This window comes from Heptranchias perlo, chromosome 20, assembly GCF_035084215.1.
Source record: "Heptranchias perlo isolate sHepPer1 chromosome 20, sHepPer1.hap1, whole genome shotgun sequence".
NCBI classification, from domain to species: domain Eukaryota; kingdom Metazoa; phylum Chordata; class Chondrichthyes; order Hexanchiformes; family Hexanchidae; genus Heptranchias; species Heptranchias perlo.
This window is the reverse complement of record NC_090344.1, coordinates 43,867,856-43,886,848: the sequence shown is the minus strand read 5'-3', so window position 1 is coordinate 43,886,848 and position 18,993 is coordinate 43,867,856. Positions and strand designations below refer to the sequence as shown.

The 18,993-nt window shown below is 44.7% G+C and overlaps 1 protein-coding gene and 1 long non-coding RNA gene across 2 annotated transcripts in view; one reads left to right on the top strand and one right to left on the bottom strand.

The window, feature by feature from the left end:
• Positions 1–5,690: 5,690 nt before the first annotated feature.
• On the top strand, positions 5,691–17,514 carry LOC137335773 (lysoplasmalogenase TMEM86A-like). The gene is made up of 3 exons (XM_068001131.1): positions 5,691–5,882; positions 9,811–10,072; positions 16,858–17,514. Exons 1-3 carry the CDS (start codon positions 5,823–5,825, stop codon positions 17,280–17,282), a joined length of 747 nt encoding a protein of 248 aa, XP_067857232.1. The 5' UTR covers positions 5,691–5,822; the 3' UTR covers positions 17,283–17,514.
• The window catches only part of LOC137335774 (uncharacterized), a 90,208-nt gene continuing 87,905 nt past the window's right edge, over positions 16,691–18,993 (bottom strand). Inside the window, exon 4 of the long non-coding RNA XR_010966492.1 lies at positions 16,691–17,463. This is a non-coding gene — a long non-coding RNA (uncharacterized lncRNA). The remainder of the gene's footprint in view (positions 17,464–18,993) is intronic.

Genomic DNA, 18,993 nt, shown 5'->3' with positions numbered 1-18,993 from the left:
TCAATGAGGAGTGTGGAAGAGCTTGCCAGGAGCAGCACCAGGTGTACCTCAAAATGAGGTGCCAACCTGGTGAAGCTACAACTCAGGACTACATGCATGCTAAACATGCTATGGACAGAGCTAAACGATTCCACAACCAACGGATCAGATCAAAGCTCTGCAGTCCTGCCACATCCAGTCGTGAATGGTGGTGGACAATTAAACAACTAAGGGGAGGAGGAGGCTCTGTAAATATCCCCATGCTCAATGATGGTGGAGTCCAGCACGTGAGTGCAAAAGACAAAGCTGAAGCGTTTGCAACCATTTTCAGCCAAAGGTGCCGAGTGCATGATCCATCTCGGCCTCCTCCCGATATCCCCACCATCACAGAAGCCAGTCTTCAGCCAATTCGATTCACTCCATGTGATATCAAGAAATGGCTGAGTGCACTGGATACAGCAAAGGCTATGGGCCACGACAACATCCCGGCTGCAGTGCTGAAGACTTGTGCTCCAGAACTAGCCGTGCCTCTAGCCAAACTGTTCCAGTACAGCTACAACACTGGCATCTACCCGACAATGTGGAAAATTGCCCAGGTATGTCCGGACAACAAAAAGCAGGACAAATCCAATCCGGTCAATTACCGCCCCATCAGTCTACTCTCAATCATCAGCAAAATGATGGAAGGTGTCGCCGACAATGCTATCAAGCGGCACTTACTCACCAATAACCTGCTCACCGATGCTCAATTTGGGTTCCGCCAGGACCACTCGGCTCCAGACCTCATTACAGCCTTGGTCCAAACATGGACAAAAGAGCTGAATTCCAGAGGTGAGGTGAGAATGACTGCCCTTGACATCAAGGCAGCATTTGACCGAGTGTGGCACCAAAGGGCCCGAGTAAAATTGAAGTCAATGGGAATCAGGGGGAAAACTCTCCAGTGGCTGGAGTCATACCTAGCGCAAAGTAAGATGGTAGTGGTTGTTGAAGGCCAATCATCTCAGCCCCAGGACATTGCTGCAGGAGTTCCTCAGGGCAGTCTCCTAGGCCCAACCATCTTCAGCTGCTTCATCAATGACCTTCCCTCCATCATAAGGTCAGAAATGGGGATGTTCACTGATGATTGCACAGTGTTCAGTTCCATTCGCAACCCCTCAGATAATGAAACAGTCCGAGCCCGCATGCAACAAGACTTGGACAACATCCAGGTTTGGGCTGATAAGTGGCAAATAACATTCGCGCCAGACAAGTGCCAGGCAATGACCATCTCCAACAAGAGAGAGTCTAACCACCTCCCCTTGACATTCAATGGCATTACAATCGCCGAAACTGAACTGGACCAGCCATATAAATACTGTGGCTTCAAGAGCAGGTCAGAGGCTGGGTATTCTGCGGCGAGTGACTCACTTCCTGACTCCCCAAAGCCTTTCCACCATCTGCAAGGCACAAGTCAGGAGTGTGATGGAATTCTCTCCACTTGCCTGGATGAGTGCAGCTCCAACAACACTCAAGAAGCTCGACACCATCCAGGACAAAGCATCCTGCATGATTGGCACCCCATCCACCACCCTAAACATTCACTCCCTTCACCACCGGCGCACTGTGGCTGCAGTGTGTACCATCCACAGGATGCGCTGCAGCAACTCGCCAAGGCTTCTTTGACAGCACCTCCCAAGCCCGCGACCTCTACCACCTAGAAGGACAAGAGCAGCAGGCATATGGGAACAACACCACCTGCACGTTCCCCTCCAAGTCACACACCATCCCGACTTGGAAATATATCGACGTTCCTTCATCGTCGCTGGGTCAAAATCCTGGAACTCCCTTCCTAACAGCACTGTGGGAGAACCTTCACCACACGGACTGCAGTGGTTCAAGAAGGCGGCTCACCACCACCTTCTCAAGGGCAATTAGGGATGGGCAATAAATGCTGGCCTCGCCAGCGACGCCCACATCCCATGAACGAATATTTTAAAAAAAATCTGACCTTTTAGTAAGGCCTGAAACTCTGGTTATTAAATAGTTTGAAATATATTCTATGTATGGAGACCCGGTTATTAGGTAGTAAATAGCTTTCTTTACGATTGAATTGTGTTAACTAATAATGTACCTATCTACCAATATTGCTGAAAATGTAGAATTTGTGTCCTCTTCTAGCCATTTGGTTGGCCCATTCAGACTGTGTCAACTTCTAACAATCTGATTGGTCCAAGACAATCATGTGATCACACTTACTTCTCCAGCAATCAGATTGGTCAGTGGGAACCCCACGAAGGGATCCACTGGATTTCTTCTTTCAATAATGCCGGATGCTCTTTCACCTCCTCTTTTCACAGCCTTGCCCCCAACTCAACCTCATTGGCCTTCAGTCCCATTTGTCCGCTCCAAGCCGCAAAGGGGCAGGAATTCAGCTCACCTGGCCCTCCAGTCTGCCCCCAGTCATTAACAAGCTCACTCCCAGCCTAGTCCACCACTTGATCCCTCTTTCCCAGCAGCGACTCTTGATCTCATATTTTCCCACTCCTTGCTCAGGCAGATTCAGGTCAAGCACTTGAGTTTGTCCCTCCAGGGCAGTGAAGTAGAGAGGAGCAGGGATTGGGCATAACTGGGGTGGGAGTGAAGGCACAGCACTTGAGGTTGGCTCGTCTGAATAAGGAGAGCTAACTGGAGGTCTGACTTGATCACTGCAAGTCACCTTTTCATATTAGAAATCTCTGATGGTGTAGTCAAACAGCTGTGAGTCAATTCAACATTGAATGGATTTTTTAAAAAGCACCTATTACATCCACTATTTTCAGTGTGATTGTAGTGAGGCAGAGGTAGAGCCCAGGCAAGAAAAATTGGGATCATCACCCTCAGGAAGAGGGCAGCTATGTGGAACTCGCCTTTGTTTATTAAGTACTTAAAAGTTTTATTGATACAACTACAGTACACATGGGCCTAAATCTCTTTATCTGTCTACTTAATTCATTTTTAAATTTTTTATCCGTGAACAACAACACTGGAAGTCCAGCAGTAGAATATAAATTATAAATTCCACTTTACCTACAGATATTCTGGATTTTTCACGCTGATGGAGGACAGGGACAATTAAAGAAAACATGAATTTATGCAGCACGTAAAATGGATAAGTAAAAGAAACAATCTATTAGGCTGTGCCCTGGAGAATACGCAGAGTTATTACTAATCCATTTATAGCCCTCCCAGGTATCAATATCACTTTACCTACAATAATGCATATTGATTTTTCAAACACATAGGGGACACGGAGCCAGCAAGATGAAATAGGGACAAAACTCCATTTTCATATCTGAAGATCCAGCTGCAGGCGGAAGTGGTCTGGTAGATATACAAACAGAGGCCCCGTTATACTGGACTGTCAGGGTTCATGTAGAAGGGGGAAAAGCATATGTCTCGGTGCATAAGAGAGCAACCCATGACTCGGAGAGAGAGAGGGGAGACAGCAGTGCGGGGGTGGGTTGAGGAAATCTCAGAATCTATTGCAGGGAGAATTAAGAAGGAATTTCAAGAGGGGGGCAACAGCAGTCTTGGTGAGGGAGTAGCCGAGGACTCGGGAGGAGAAAAGAGCAGGACATGGGGATGGGAGAGCAACTTTAGGAGGGGGGTGGAGGAAATCAAGACTTGCTGGGGGCGAGGGGGAGGAGAGAACAGGGGTGCAAGAATCAGGAGGTGGAACAGTCCAGGGTTTGTTGGAAGAAAAGCAGTGCAGGACTCGGAAGTGGGGGTGGGGGTGGGGGTGGGGGTGGGGGTGGGGGGGGGGAGCGGACGGGAAGGAAGAAACACAAGGTCAATGTGGGAGGGGAGAGAAGCAGCACATCAGGAACTGTGGTGGAATTAAGCTCTAGAAGGGCTGGAACATCGTACCATACCATTCTGGGGAGGTGATGCCAATGGTGATGTGAGCAAGCTGTCAGGAGAAGTGTGAGAGCAACTCAGGGATATATCTCTTTCCAGCAAATTCCTTCCACTAAAGCAGCTATTTCACTGCCCCTGTGTATTAGTTATGCTTCATCTTGAATTAATTTACATTAAATAATAATGGTAAGACCTACCAGGAGTAGCACATGGCTTTTTGGTACATTGCAGTCGAATGGTTCACAGTTGCATTTGAAGGGGCAGTATGAAGGATTTGAGTTATAATCAGTATCATAACCTCTGCCTTCTGTTCATCATTGAGCAGCTACCAGCTGAAAAGAATTGGAGAAAATAAATATCTTACATGCTGATACACAGCACACTGGCTTCAGCCACAAGCATGGGAGAAAGATTACAATTTAGAATGGGAACGGATATCGAAACAGACACAAATTTGTAAATCACCAAATTTATGATTGTGTGCACATGTAAAATTATCACTGAACAACTGGGCAGGAGCAGAGCTTGTGAGTTTTGATACTGGCTATGTTTCGGCGTCCTTGGGTGAGAGAGGGGAGAAATCAACCAGGGTGCCTGCTCCCGATCACTCTCCAATGACACCTGCTAGACATTGGGTGAGGACCCGACCAGGCTCAACTGTGATGTCCTCTGTAATCAAGTAGCCTGCTGACACTCACATATGAAGAATGACTACTTGCACAAGGTAGCCAAGGGCTGCCAGCAGCTGTGAAAGTGGACCCCAGCATAAGTCTACACCTTCAGGAGAGGAGGGAATAAAGGGGAGAAAATGTGACACAAAAACATTCCATTTGCAGGTGCAAATTGATAAGACAGCTCTCTGCTTCGGTCTAATAAAATCGGCAGTTCGTTTACTACTACTACTTCCCAACGGTCCAGCTAGAACGAAAAATCAGAGAGAAATGGCTTCCAATTTTCTCCCCTTTTGTTACCTACCTCCTTGTGTAATAAATTTCTACAGCTGCTGGCAGTGCTCTGCCACCTTGCTCAAGTGGCCATGTTGATATGTGAGGTTGGATGGATGACGACTTGACTGTGGAGGACTTCACAGCTGAGCTCGATATTATTGTCAGCACAAGTACTGGAATGGAAGAATTTACAGGAATATGAAAAGCCCTATAGGCCCAATGAGTCTGTCCCTTTTTGCAAGAGAAACCCTTCTCACCTAACTTCCTAGCAGATGAATCCTTGATGCCACAGATCCAATTGTCTCATTGACCCATTTATACTGTCTGCTTCAAAGTTCTTCCCTGGTACCTTATTCCACAACTCTATTTGCCTTTGGGTGAAAAACTGTCTGTCTTTCCTTTTCTTGTGACCTCATGCATTTGTACAACCAATGTGACATTTCTGACTAAAATCATTTCTAACATTTTCCCATTGTGTTGGGAGTTTATACCACCCTTCTTTTCGGCAGTTTCCATTTTACTACCTCTGTGCTTGTGAGCTTTTCTTATCCAGCACTGCATCATGTGACAAGAACATTACCTTTTTTACAAACTGTGATGCTTAATCAAGATTGCAATGTTCTCAGCTGATAGGAAGAGACTGTCATACTGAACAAAATACACTCTGTTTCACTGGCTTTTAATGCTTTAAAATCACACAGGATCCAGTCAACCTCTGCAGCAGCTCCATCCCTGAGTTAGTCAGAGGTTTCTCAAGCTGGATGCACAAACACCATCATCACCACCAGTAATCCAAAAGCAATCTGCTCAGTCTGTGCTCTGAATCTGGGAGGCTTTCTAAAAAGGCTGAGCTCAGTCATGTGACAAGTGAAAATATCACACACCTGCTGAGAGAATTGGTGTTCACTTGTTGGGTGAACGAACATTCCACTCTGGAGGAGGGCCCAGTCAAACCAGTTTAAACCTGGCTAATAACTTTTAGTGAAGAGGTACAAAACAATCTGTTGAACAAACAGAAAAATGCAAGAGAAGCAGACTGTCACCAAACCTGTGTCTGAGATGAACTCAGCTGCTTTACTGGTAAGTCCTTTTAAACTTGAAACGTTTTACTTTGGCTAGCATTGGGGAAATGTTCAGACGGACATTTACGATCAGCAGCAATAACAACAGATTCCAACTCACTGAAACACATGCAGCTGTTGTTTTTAAGAATGACACAAGTCAAAATAGGTCCCAATTTTTAAACATAAAGGAACAAACGTGCTGGCAAAAGAGCATGGAAAGGATTGGGCCTGTCTGTGATGTCCTTCATGGTTAAACAGCCTGCCCGCATTTACCGTCCAGGCTCACACATGAAGAATGGCCACTTAGGTGAAGTACTTCATGCCTGTGGAGCTGTACCCCCAATGTACATCAGCAAGCTCAGGAGAGAAAGTAAGAAAGCTGGATGGAAAGAAATGAGATTCTCAACAAGTCTGTTTGCTTTCACCTACACTTTGTCCTTTAAATGCCTCACATTGCAGAAATATTAGCCTGTGACAAACAAAGGGTTGGATGAGATTCACAAAACCTATACGGTAAGGATTCTCCTCTTTGGGACTGGATTAGATACATAGTAAACATCGGAGTGCTTTCCTCGTTCCAAAATGAGTATCTTGATTTTAGCACTTTAGGCCTTGGGATGTTTTACTACGTTAAAGGCGCTATATAAATGCAAGTTCTTGTTGATTGAAAAAATTATAGTGTGTGTGGATTCAGATACTAAACTCTCTCTGGCTTCTATGTACTTTCTCCTCTCTGCTTTTCTCAATTTATATTTGTCTCTCAGTTTCTTCTTTTTACCGACACTGATTAAGGCTGTGTCAATCTGTTACCGGAGATAGTGGTAAACATGTTACACAGCCTTCTCCAGTTGAAATAGTGCCAATAGATCATATCGTCCTGCAACAGTGAACAAACTGGCCTCTAACCCTCTATAACAGGAACAGCACAACAGAGCTTGATTGTATTCTCAGCTGATGGTCACACAGGACAGTGACCAAGAGAAAGAAGCGTGGCTATTTTTACATCTTCCTAGCCCACGGGTGCTTTCAGTTTTTGATTAGAAGCAAATTATGGACAGGATTTTGTACAATCAAACACAAGTCTTGAATCTCACAACCAACAAAGATATAAGGGAGTTGGACAATGATCTTGCTCACAAGCCAAAGCAGAAAGCCAGGTAAGTGATGCTGTTATATTGTGGTCAATTGGGCCACCTAATGTGCAGAGGAAGAATGTATTCAATCTTGTTAAATGATGGACGGAGATACAAGTAGCTCTCACCAACATCGGCACGCTATTTACAAACACTAATGCTTCCCCTTGGTGTACTGCACCACAATGATGAACACAAAACTTCTGGTCCCATGCTAGCCTTGGACAGCTGCACAAATAAACAACACTAATACAGAACGTGGTCCAGTGATGGAACCCCAGCCTAGACACTGGGTCATAGTTTGGCTGATTTTTCCCTCCCGAACCCAGATGCACTGAGGCTAATTACAGTGCCCCACTGGCACTTGGCCTAAGGTCAGCTAAGTCAGCACAGACTGAGGATCAAACCCGGGATCTTCCTGCTTCTTATGTCCCACTAGCACACCACACCAATTCATTCGTCACCAAGGGAAACATGAGGAGCCTCGAGTATCTTCTAAACTGTTGGTAGAAGCCTTCTTTGGAAAAATAAATGTGACGGTGTCAGAATTTTAAATTTTTAACCCTTTGCAACCCATTACATTTTGCTGTCTTGCATTTCTCACATATGTATTAATATTTGCAGGCCACCCAAGTTGCCATAACATATCCAGCCTTGTGGACGCGGCCAACTTAGAAGGAACCAATCCCTTCTTCATTTTTGTAGTGTGCTCCCACTAAAGCAGGGTTGTTGTACAAGCAGAAACTTGTCTGCAGCCAGGAGCAATCAGGTTGGCACTGAAGTCAATTCCACTGTTAACTTAGATGTGGGAGACTCTCATTCTGTGCTCCTTGCTCGAACTTGTATCAAACATTGTTGAAGGTGGCGCAGTGCAACTGACAGGCGTCAACAGGTGGTGTTGCTATATCCTTTTCCATGCTGTGAATGACTGATTTGGTTTTGAGACGATCAAACAACAATGGCCTTTAAGTGGAATCGAGTTGGTTTCAAGTAAGGAAATTTATTTAAAGCATCTGTGTGACATGTCTGGAAATGTCGGTACCACCCACGTAATGTCACTGTCAGGACAATGGGAGGGGTTCTGCTTTCTGTTCAAATGACTCCCAGCTGTGCTATTCATTTTATATATTTTTTTGCCAGTTTTTTCCTCTCTTTTTACAATAAACTTTTACTGTGTCAAGTGAGCCTAAGCCGTGAATGCCAGAGAACACATGGGGCCTCACACCCAAGTGCAATCCTACTCTCACCCGACATGCAAGTGCACCCGCACTTTGTAGCAGGGTCACTGGATCGTGATCAGGAGCAAGAATCCTGGCTGATTTTTTTCCCCACACCTAACCCAGAGGCATTGAATCCAGTTCTGCTGCCCAGGCTGAGATCAGCTAACTGTGTATAGAATGGGAATTCAAACTGGGACCTTCTGGTTTGCATGACTCAATATGTGACCACTTTGCATTCTGGAGTGGGCAGCTGACCTGCTCACAAGCTTCTCTTTTAAACTAAATAGGTCAGAGAGGAACAGGGGTCACAATCTCAAGTTATATAATGCCAAAACTAGGTTAGATGTTAAGGAGGTGGCTCTTTTCCCAGAGAATAGTGGACCTGTGGAACAGGCTGCCGGCTCGTGCGGTGAAAACAAATTCACTGAATTTCTTCAAGGGAGAGCTGGGCCTGTTTCTGGTTGGGGCGGAGATCACCTCGTACAAGAGGTAGGTGCTGTGTCACATTAATCAGGGCCAGAGTGGTCTCCTGGACTAGTTTCGATCCCGAAGAGGGTCAGAGAGGAATTTTCCAGTTTTTTTTCCCTAATTGGCCTGGGTTTTTATCTTTTTTTCCCCCTCTTCCTGGCAATTATTTGATTTTCAGGGGGGTGGGAGTGTCGTATATATTGTGATGCAAAAGGCATTGTAGTTGTGTGGGACAGGGGTGGATGGACCAGTGTGTCTTTTCCTGTCCATCACTGTCATATGTTCTATTGGAGCCATTTTGTAACCATCATTCCGGAGGTTCCTGAGCATGACATGGGTTAATTCATCCACTGATATAGCTTTCTGTTCTTCAGGAAAGCACCTTTCTTTTTCCTGAAGCCTCGTTTTGTAGTTTGTCCTGCTATATGAGGAATCTCGGTGTGAATCTGCGTCTTACCACTGTTTGGCACAGCACGTTAACAATGAAGACATGCTGGGTCACTGAACCACACCTACCAGTTTTTTGCTTTAAAAACAACAAACTCCAGCTTGATGGATTAAAAACCCAGTCCAGTGTGGTAGTGAGACACACAGACCAGCGAAGGCCCAGGTTCGATCTCGGCTCTGTGCTCAATTAGCTGATCTTAGCGTGAATGTCAGTTTGGATGCTACAATTGGTCTCAGTCACTCCTGTTGGAAAATGAAATGGTGTGGATATGTGGAGTGCACAGGATCAGGCTCGGCTGTGATGATCCCACAGTGGATCACCGTGACGACACTTGCTGTCTGAGCTCACATATCAAGAAATGACCACTTAGTTAAGGTGGCGGAGTGTGGTGGGCACATGTGGAACTGTACCCCAGTAGGAGTCTGCATCTTGCAGAACAGGGGGAGAAAACTGGAGGGATAGTAATTCTTAATATTTCTGGTATGAAAAGCAAACACGTGCTCTGTGATTCTTATCCTTTGGTGACCCCCAGAACTGAAATGTCACTCACCAGTTATGCAATTGGGCTTGCTTGTAGAAAGATGTCAGTATCCGCCTGAAGAATCATATCTCTCTCCTTTATTCTCTATCTCTATATCTATCTGTTAACAAGCTGTTATTTTTTTCACACTGTAGGTGCTAAAGGAGCTGTGCAGGTTTGTGCCCTTCTTGCTGAGCGTCTGTCTATATTTTGTATTGGCACCACAAGCTTCCTGTCCCTTATGGATGAAGGCCTTCCTCAAATGCTTGCCCATTTTGTTCCTGTGTACATACATTTTGACCCATGGAATAAACATGTGCACACACTCCAAAGCTCCAAAGCTCCTTGCAGGCCTCCTATTTTCAGCAGCAGGAGATATCTTCCGCACCACATCTACACAGCTGTACCACCTTCATGGTAAGTGTGGAAAACTGATTAAAGGTTTGGACTTAAATAGTGTTGTTGCACATTTAAAAATTCTCTGGTTTATTTCATTGAGCCATATCGTAGTTTTGCCAGAACTTTAGGAAGGATATAATGGCCTCGGAGGGCGGTCCATTGTTGATTGATCTGGATGATAACTGGGATGAAAGAATTTAGCTATGATGAGACACAGGGTAAACATGATTTCTAGTCCCTAGAGATGAGCAGCTTAAAAGTGATTTGATTGAGGTATTTAAAATAATGAAAGGAATTGAACAAACTGACATCGGGCGCTAAATTGGGCCATGGAGTGCCCATTGTTTCAGCGCTACATGGCCTCTCCAACATCCAAGATGGCGTCTTGGATGCGCACGCACGTTTCCAGCGTGACATGCGCCAGACGCCATCTTGGTATAGGAGTTACCACAAGCGCAGATAACGCATGCTTGAATCATGTAAAGTAGGGAGAAAATGGCTTAAATCTGTGTGCAACGCTGATTTAAAGTGATAAGTCCCAAAATGGGGTCCAACGCTCAACTCAATGCAGTCTTAACCCCGACCATTTGAACGTGTTTTAGAGTGCCTGGCGGACCCCCCACCGGCGCTATTTAAAGGGACCATGCAGGATTTACAGGTTAGTGGCTGGATAATTGCTTCTGGCTGCCGAGACATTTGTAACTGTTTTTGGAGGTCTCTGAGACTTGACTACTAGGACACGGGGACGTAGCCTAACATTTAAAGCCAGGACGTGCAGGAGTGAAATTAGAAAATGCTTCTACACGCAAAGGGTGAGAGATGTTTGGAACGCTCTTCTGCATACGGCAGTTGATGCTAGCTCACTTGTGAAAGTTAAATCTGAGATTGACAGATTTCTGTGAACCCAGGATATTAAGGGATATGGGGCGAAGGCAGGTATATGGAGTTAGGTCACAGGTCCACTATGATCTCATTGAATGGCGGAACAGACTCGAGGGGCTAAATGCCACTGCCACTTGCTGCCTCTTGATATGCTCCACCTTCTCCTGCAAGAAAGCAGGACATGTGTCTGGGTGAAGTGCCTGTCATGGTTGAACAGCTGCCAATGTGTGTGGCCTGTGAGTTGTGGGTGGGCGGCTTGAAACAGTGGAAATTTGTAAGGGTGAGAGGAAGCATCTGGTTGGCAGAGTTGGGTACTGCTGGAGAAAGTTTGTTGGTATGGGGGGTGTAGTGCAAGGTGCAGTTGGTAGGAGACGCCACTTGACAGTTGACCTCACTCACCTTGGCCACTCGTATCAAAGCATTGAACTTCTTCCTGCACTGCATCCATGTTCATGAAGCTGTGCGCCTGGCATTGACTTCGTCTCCTACTGCCTTCCACTGCCTTTTGGGTATATATCTGGAGGGCCTCTTGCACCCCCTTTCCCCTCCCCCCATTGCAGATATAGGATGTCCTTCTTTCTGTCCAGCTCTTACACCAGCGGCCTTGGTGCATCAGCAGAAAACCTTGGTGCACGCACTCTCGCAGGCCTGGTACAAACTCGGATCGGCAGATTGGTGAGGTCTGGTGTGCAGATTGGAGGATGTGGGATTTAGTAGTGCGCAACCTTTATTCAATGTTTTAACATAACTCATCATTGTGTAAACATAGGGACAGGACCTGCATCTGTGCTTTACATGTGCGATGTCTGATCTCCATTCAGACTCCGTGCAGACAGCAGACTATTATTTTCAGCAAATAACAGGTACCAGCTACCTTTGAGATTGGAGTTCCCCCTGGTGGTGGAAAGTGCTAATTGCATGGAATCCAAGTTCAACGCTGATTTCCAACGCAGATTGCAGGTAAATCCTCAGGCGTAACAAAAGTCTTGTCCTGCCTGCGCAGGGGCCATTGGGCGCGGGGTAATAGCGGATTGTGCTACCCCTGCCCAAAAACAGGCCCTATCCAATTTTTTTCCCCCCATAATCTTAGAATCTGAAACTAAGCCAGAAAAAAGCGGATCGAGCTAATAATTCTCTACACAAAGGGTTGTGGAATGTGGAATGCACAATAATTAAATATTGGGAAGACCAAAGCCATTGTCTTCGGTGTGCGCCACAAACTCCGTGCCTTAGCCACCGACTCTATCCCTGGCCAATGTCTGAGGCTGAACCAGACCATTCGTAATTTCGCCATCCTATTTGAACCTGAGCTGAGCTTTCGACCCCATATCGTCTTCATTACCAAGACCGCCTACTTCCACCTCCGTAACATCGCCCACCTCCGCCCCTGCCTCAGCCCGTCTGCTGCTGAAACCCTCATCCGTGACTTTGTTACCTCTGGACTTGGCCATTCCAATGCTCTCCTGGCTGGCCTCCCATCTTCCATCCTCCTTAAACTTGAGCTCATCCAAAACTCTGCTGCCGTATCCTAACTCGCACCAAGTTCCATTCTCCCATCACCCCTGTGCTTGCTGATCTGCACTGGCTCCCGGACCGGCAACGCCTCGATTTTAAAATTCTCATCCTGATGTTCAAATCCCTTCATGGCCTTGCCCCTCCCTATCTGTGTGACCTCCGACAACTCTCTGAGATCTCTGCACTCCTCCAATTCTGGCCTCTGCGCATCTCCAATTTCAATCGCTCCACCATTGGCGGCCATGCCTTCAGCTGTCCTGGCCCCAGATAATTGCTTGTTGTTGTTGTTGTTCTTCTTGTTCTTCTTCTTCTTCTTCGTCCAGAAGGCCGCACATGTATACAAGACCATAAGAGATAGCAGCGGGAGTAGGCCATTCGGCCCCTCGAGCCTGCTCCGCCATTTAATGAGATCATGGCTGACCTGATTTTTACCTCAACTCCACTTTCCTGCCCTTTCCCTATATCCTTTGACTCCCTTGCTGATCAAAAATTTGTCCAACTCAGTCTTGGATGTACTCAATGACTCAGCCTCCACAGCTTTTTGGGGTAAAGAATTCCAAAAATTCACGACCCTCTGGGAGAAGAAATTCCTCCTAATTTCTGTCTTAAACGGGCGACTCCTTATTCTGAGACTATGCCCCCTAGTTTAAGATTCCCCCATGAGGGGTAACATCCTCTCAGCATCGACCCTGTCGAGTCCCCTCAGAATCTTGTATGTTTCAATAAGATCTCCTCTCATTCTTCTAAACTCCAATGAGTATAGACCCAACCTGTTCAATCTTTCCTCAGAAGACAACCCTTCCATACCCAGAATCAACCTGGTGAACCTTCTCTGAACTGCCTCCAATGCAAGTATGTCCTTCCTTAAATAAGGGCACCAGAACTGTACGCAGTACTCCAGGTGTGGTCTCACCAGCACCCTGTACAGTTGTAGCATGACTTCCCTGCTTTTATACTCCATCCCCCTGGAAATAAAGGCCAATATTCCGTTTGCCTTCCAGATTACCTGCTGCACCTGTATGTTGACTTTTTGTGTTTCATGTACGAGGACACCCAGAGCCCCCTGTACCGCAGCATTTTATAGTATTTCTCCATTCAAATAATATTTTGCTTTTTAATTTTTCCTCCCAAAGTGGACGACTTCACATTTTCCCACATTATATTCCATCTGCCAAATTTTTGCCCATTCGCTTCACCTGTCAATATCCCTTTGCAGACACTTTGTGTCTTCATGGCAACTTGCTTTTCCACTTATCTTTGTATCATCAGCAAATTTGGCCACAAGACACTCTGTTCCTTCATCCAAGTCACTGATATATATTGTAAATAGTTGAGGCCCCAGCACTGAGCCCTGCGCCACCCCACTAGTTACAGATTGCCATTTTGAAAATGACCCTTTTATCCCGACTCTTTGTTTTCTGTTAGTTAGCCAATTCTCTATCCATGCCAGTATATTACCCCCAACACCATGAGCTCTTATCTTGTGCAGTAATCTTTTATGTGCATCCATTGGTTCCCCTTTATCCATCCTGCCTGTTACTTCCTCAAAGAACTCTAATAAATTTGTCAGACGTGATTTCCCCTTCATAAAACCATGTTGACTCTCCTTGATTGTATTATGAATCTCCAAATGTCCTGCTACTAATTCCTTAATAATGGATTCTAGCATTTTCCCAATGACAGATGTTAGGCTGACTGGTCTATAGTTATCTGCTTTCTGTCTCACTCCCTTCTTGAATAGGAATGTTACGTTTGCGTTTTTCCAATCCGCTGGGACCTTTCCAGAATCCAGTGAATTCTGGAAGATTACAACCAATGCATCCACTATCTCTGTAGCCACTTCCTTTAAGACCCTCAGATGCAAGCCATCAGGTCCAGGGGACTTGTCAGCCTTTAGACCCATTAGTTTACCTAGTACTTTTTATCTCGTGATAGTGATTGTTTTAAGTTCCTCCCTCCCCTTTGCCCCTTGATTTTCTACTATTATTGGGATGTTATTAGTGTCTTCTCCTGTGAAGAAAGATACAAAATACCTGTTCAATTCCTCTGCCATTTCCTTGTTTTCCATTATTTTTTCCCCAGGCTCATCCTCCAGGGGACCAATGTTTAGCTACCCTCTTCCTTTTTATATACTTGTAGAAGCTTTTACTGTCAGTTTTTATGTTTCTTGCTAGTTTACTCTCATAATTTATTTTCTCCCTCTTTATTATTCTTTTAGTCATCCTTTGCTGGTTTTTAAAGTTTTCCCAATCTTCGGGCTTACCAGTACTCTTTGCCATGTTGTATGCTTTTTCTTTTAACCTGATCTCATCCTTAACTTCCTTGGTTATCCATGGTTGGTTCACCCTTTTTGTTGCGAGTCATAAAATATCTTTTTAAATGTTTGCCACTGCTTATCCACCATCATACCATCTAAACTGTTTACCCAGTCCACTTTAGCCAATTCCGCCCTCATTCCTTAATAATTGCCCTTATTTAAGTTTAATACAGTAGTTTCAGACCCAAGATCCTCGCTCTCAAACTGGATGTGAAATTCTATCATGTTATGATCACTGCTTCCCAAGGGATCCTTTACTTTGAGATCATTAATTAATCCTGTTTCGTTATCCATTACCAGATCCAAAATGGCCTGTTCCCTGGTTGGTTCGCTGACGTATTGGTCTAAGAAACAGTCCCTAATACACTCTATGAACTCCTCCTTAGGGCTATTTTTGCCAATTTGATTTGTCCAATCTATGTGAAAGTTAAAATCGCCCATGATTATTGCATTACCTTTTTTACAAGCCTCCCCTTATTTCCTGATTAATATTTTGCCCAACAGTGTAGGTACTGTTAGGGGGCCTATATACTACTCCCACCAGTTATTTCTTTCCCTTGCTATTTCTTACCTCCACCCAAATTGATTCGACATCTTGATCTTCTGAGCCAAGATCATTTCTCACTTTTATACCAATTTCATCCTTTATTAACAGAGCTACCCCACCACCTTTACCTTTTTTCCTATCCTTCCGAAATGTTAAATAACCCTGAATATTTAGCTCCCAACCTTGGTCACCTTGCAACCATGGCTCTGTAATGGCCACGAGATCATACCCATTTGCTTCTATTTGTACTGTCAATTCATCTATCTTTTAACGAATGCTGCGCGCATTCAGATAAAGAACCTTTAATTTTGTCTTTTTACCATTCTTTCCTACCCTGGCCCCATTTGCTAGTGCACTCTTATGTTTGAACGCTCTGTCCCTTCCTGACACACTCTGTTGATCATTACCCCCATCACTTTCCTGTACTACTTCCTTGTCTTTTCTCTTTATCAATCTAAACTTCGCCCCACCTGAGCCCTCCCTCCCCCCACCCCCCCCCTATTTAGTTTTAAACCTTCTCTACCGCCCTAGTTATTCGGTTTGCCAGAATACTGGTCCCAGCATGGTTCATGGTCCCAATGGAACAGCTCCCTCTTTCCCCAGTACTGGTGCCAGTGCCCCATGAATCGAAACCCACTTCTCCCACACCAATCTTTGAGCCACGCATTCATCTCTCTGATCTGATTTACCCTGTGCCAATTTGCTTGTGGCTCAGGTAATAATCTGGAAATTATCACCTTTCTGGTTCTGCTTTTTAATTTAGTCCCTAGCTGCTGATACTCCCTCAGCAGACCCTCTTTCTTAGTCCTTACTTGGGAAATAAGGGTATTCAGGGATTGGAGAAACAGTGGGAATTTGAAATTAAAAAGATAAATGGTTGCCATGACTAACAAAACAGCAGAGCAGACTCATGTTCCTAACAGGAATCTTATAAGTTTGGCACAAAGTTTGAAGTGAATGCCCTGTATTAGGCTGCTTTTGGGAGCCAAACACGTGTTGCAAAGCTAATTTCGAGGTTTTGCCAATGAGTAACGACATCAACTGGCTTAGCACTAAGTTTTACAAACCATAAAGCTCGAGGTTTGACAGCCAGTCTGTGCTGAATTATCTGCTCTCAGTTGAGAAAGCAGTTGGGGTGCAACAAATGGCCTCAGTGTTCATTGGCTCAATGAGAGAAAATCATAATCCTGATCACTATCCAATGAATCCAGCTGGAAAGTATGCCATGTGTGGATGTTGAATGAGGATGGGATCAGACTCAGCTGTGATACTGTCTAGGCTCATGTGAAGAATGGCCACCTGGCCATGTACCACCTGGGGCTTCAGAATAAACCTGTGGTTTCTGGAGAGGAGGCAAGAAAATTGAAAACCAATGGAAACTGCAAAGAGGTTTATGTAAACCCGTATTTGTCCAGGAGCCACAGATAAATAGCAAGTGTATCAGAGAAAGATGGTGTGCAAAGGCATTTCTTAAGTAGAACATAAGAAACTGAAAATGATCAAGTGTATAGGAAGTCCTTGTTTATTCTGCTGTCGTTTCAGGTGACGCGATGTTTGGGCTCGCACATGTTTTCTACATCTGGATGTTTGGTGCAAAACCGATAAACCTGCTGGCAGGCTGTTTCCTGGTGGTTGTTGGTGCCGTATACTTGTTGTTCCTCAACAGATGCCTCTGGGATCAAAAGCCCTTCCAATGGGCAGCCTACATCTACATCAGTTTAATCGGAACGATGGCCTGGCGTGCTAGCGCCGGCACAATCTTTAATCAGCACTGGTCTTGGGTAAAATTGATAGCCACTATTGGAGGAATGCTTTTTCTCGTATCTGATTTCACCTATGCTGTTAGTACATTTTGCTTTCCTGTGTATAACTCCGGAATGATTGCAGCCACCTACTATACAGCACAGATGCTTATCACACTTTCAGCTGTAAACACTCAGAATGCGGTTGTCAAAAACAGAAAATAAAGCAACTTGCCATTGTCTTAAACTGTGAAGCATTGGCTGGTTGTGTGCATATCATTCTGCACCTGATAAGATATTGAGATAATGGCCCATTGGAAATAAAAGGTCAATTCTTTTCATTGATGCAAAGACGTAAGCCTTATCTCTTTTCCTCACTTTCACTCCCCCGTCTCTTGGCTCAAACCTGTCAAACAAGAAGAAAAATATTAATAAAATATTTTCCTATAAAATTTAAGTCTGCTTGTGAGTGCCACATTCAAATCACCTCAGCTATGACTGGAAATCCTGCAGTGCACAGGAGTATTTTGCACCAAGAAAGTCTTCAGAATTGCATAGAATTTACAGCACAGAGAAAGGCCATTTGGCCCAACAGGTCTTTACTTCATCTAAAGTTCTGCTGGTGGAGTACCTGGGAATATAACCCGAGCCATGTGCAAATTGGCATAGGGACAAACAGGTTAGGAAAGTCAACACGTGGCTAAAGGATTGGTGTGGGAAAGAGGGGTTCCATTTCATGGGACGCTGGCACCAGTACTGGAACAGGAAGGAGCTGTATTGCTGGGACAAGTTTCACCTGAACCAGGCTGGACTCAAGGTCCAGCCTGGTTCAGGTGAAAGGATAAATAGGGCTGTGGAAAGGATTTTAAACCAATTAAGGGGGGAGAGGGCTCACTCAAAACCAAAAAGAAAAATAGCCTGAAGACTGAAAAAAGGATGAGAGCCAAGTCCATCATCAATAGTGTTGAAGGTAACATAAATACTTCAGGTTCAGAAAAAAAATAGGAAATAACAACAAAATAACTGATCAAAATGCAACAGAAGTGACAAAAAAACAAGGAATGTGATAAGTTAAAACATGTTAAATACAACATTAGGGCATAAGGGCAGGACAGGGTCTATTGCCAAATTAAAAATTATGTAGCATAAGAAATAAAACAATTGAATTAGAAGTGCAAATTTAGCTAAAAGGGTTTGACATAGTGGCCATCACTGAGACCTGGCTACAAGCTGGGCATGATTGGGAGATAAATATCCCAGGTTATAAGGTCTTTAGAAAGGATAGGGAAATTGGAAATGGAGGTGGAGTCGCAATATCGATAAGGGACACTATTGCAGCATTAGAAAGAGGGGATATCAATAAGGGTGAGCAGGCAGTCGAAATGCCGTGGGTAGAATTGAGGAATATAAAAGAATGCAAAACTTTGGTGGGAGTTGTTTATAGGCCTCCAGACAGCAATGATAAAGTAGTGGATACATAAACGTGGAGATCAGAGAAGCTTGTTGCAAGAGCAGAGTAGTTATAATGGAAGATGTTAATTTTCAAATTGACTGGGAGAAGCAGAAAGCTCGAGAGCCAAAGGCAGCAAGTTTCTTGAGTGTATTCGGGACAGTTTTCTGGAACAATGTTCTTGAACCAACAACAGAACAGGCCATCTTAGATTTAATGAGTAATGAGCCTGAATTAGTCAATAATCTAATGGTAAGGGAACACCTAGCTAACTGTCCATAGTTTGATAGAATTCGATATTAGGTTTGAGAAGAAGGTGAGTCATAAACCAAGGTTTTAAATTTAGCTAAGGCTGACTTTGGAGGGATGGGGCAGAAATTGACCATAATAGACTGAGCAGAACTACTAACTGATAAAACTGCAGATGAACAGTGGGAGGTGTGAAGGGACACCATGGAATTGGAGGCCACCTATTGGCTTGGATAG

Bases quoted from the DNA above. Each gene is read 5' to 3' on its own strand.
- LOC137335773 (XM_068001131.1), top strand. From the start codon at position 5,823: ATGCAAGAGAAGCAGACTGTCACCAAACCTGTGTCTGAGATGAACTCA. The intron at 5,883-9,810 runs GTAAGTCCTTTT...TTCACACTGTAG, and splicing joins TGAACTCAGCTGCTTTACTG to GTGCTAAAGGAGCTGTGCAG. The intron at 10,073-16,857 runs GTAAGTGTGGAA...CTGTCGTTTCAG, and splicing joins ACAGCTGTACCACCTTCATG to GTGACGCGATGTTTGGGCTC.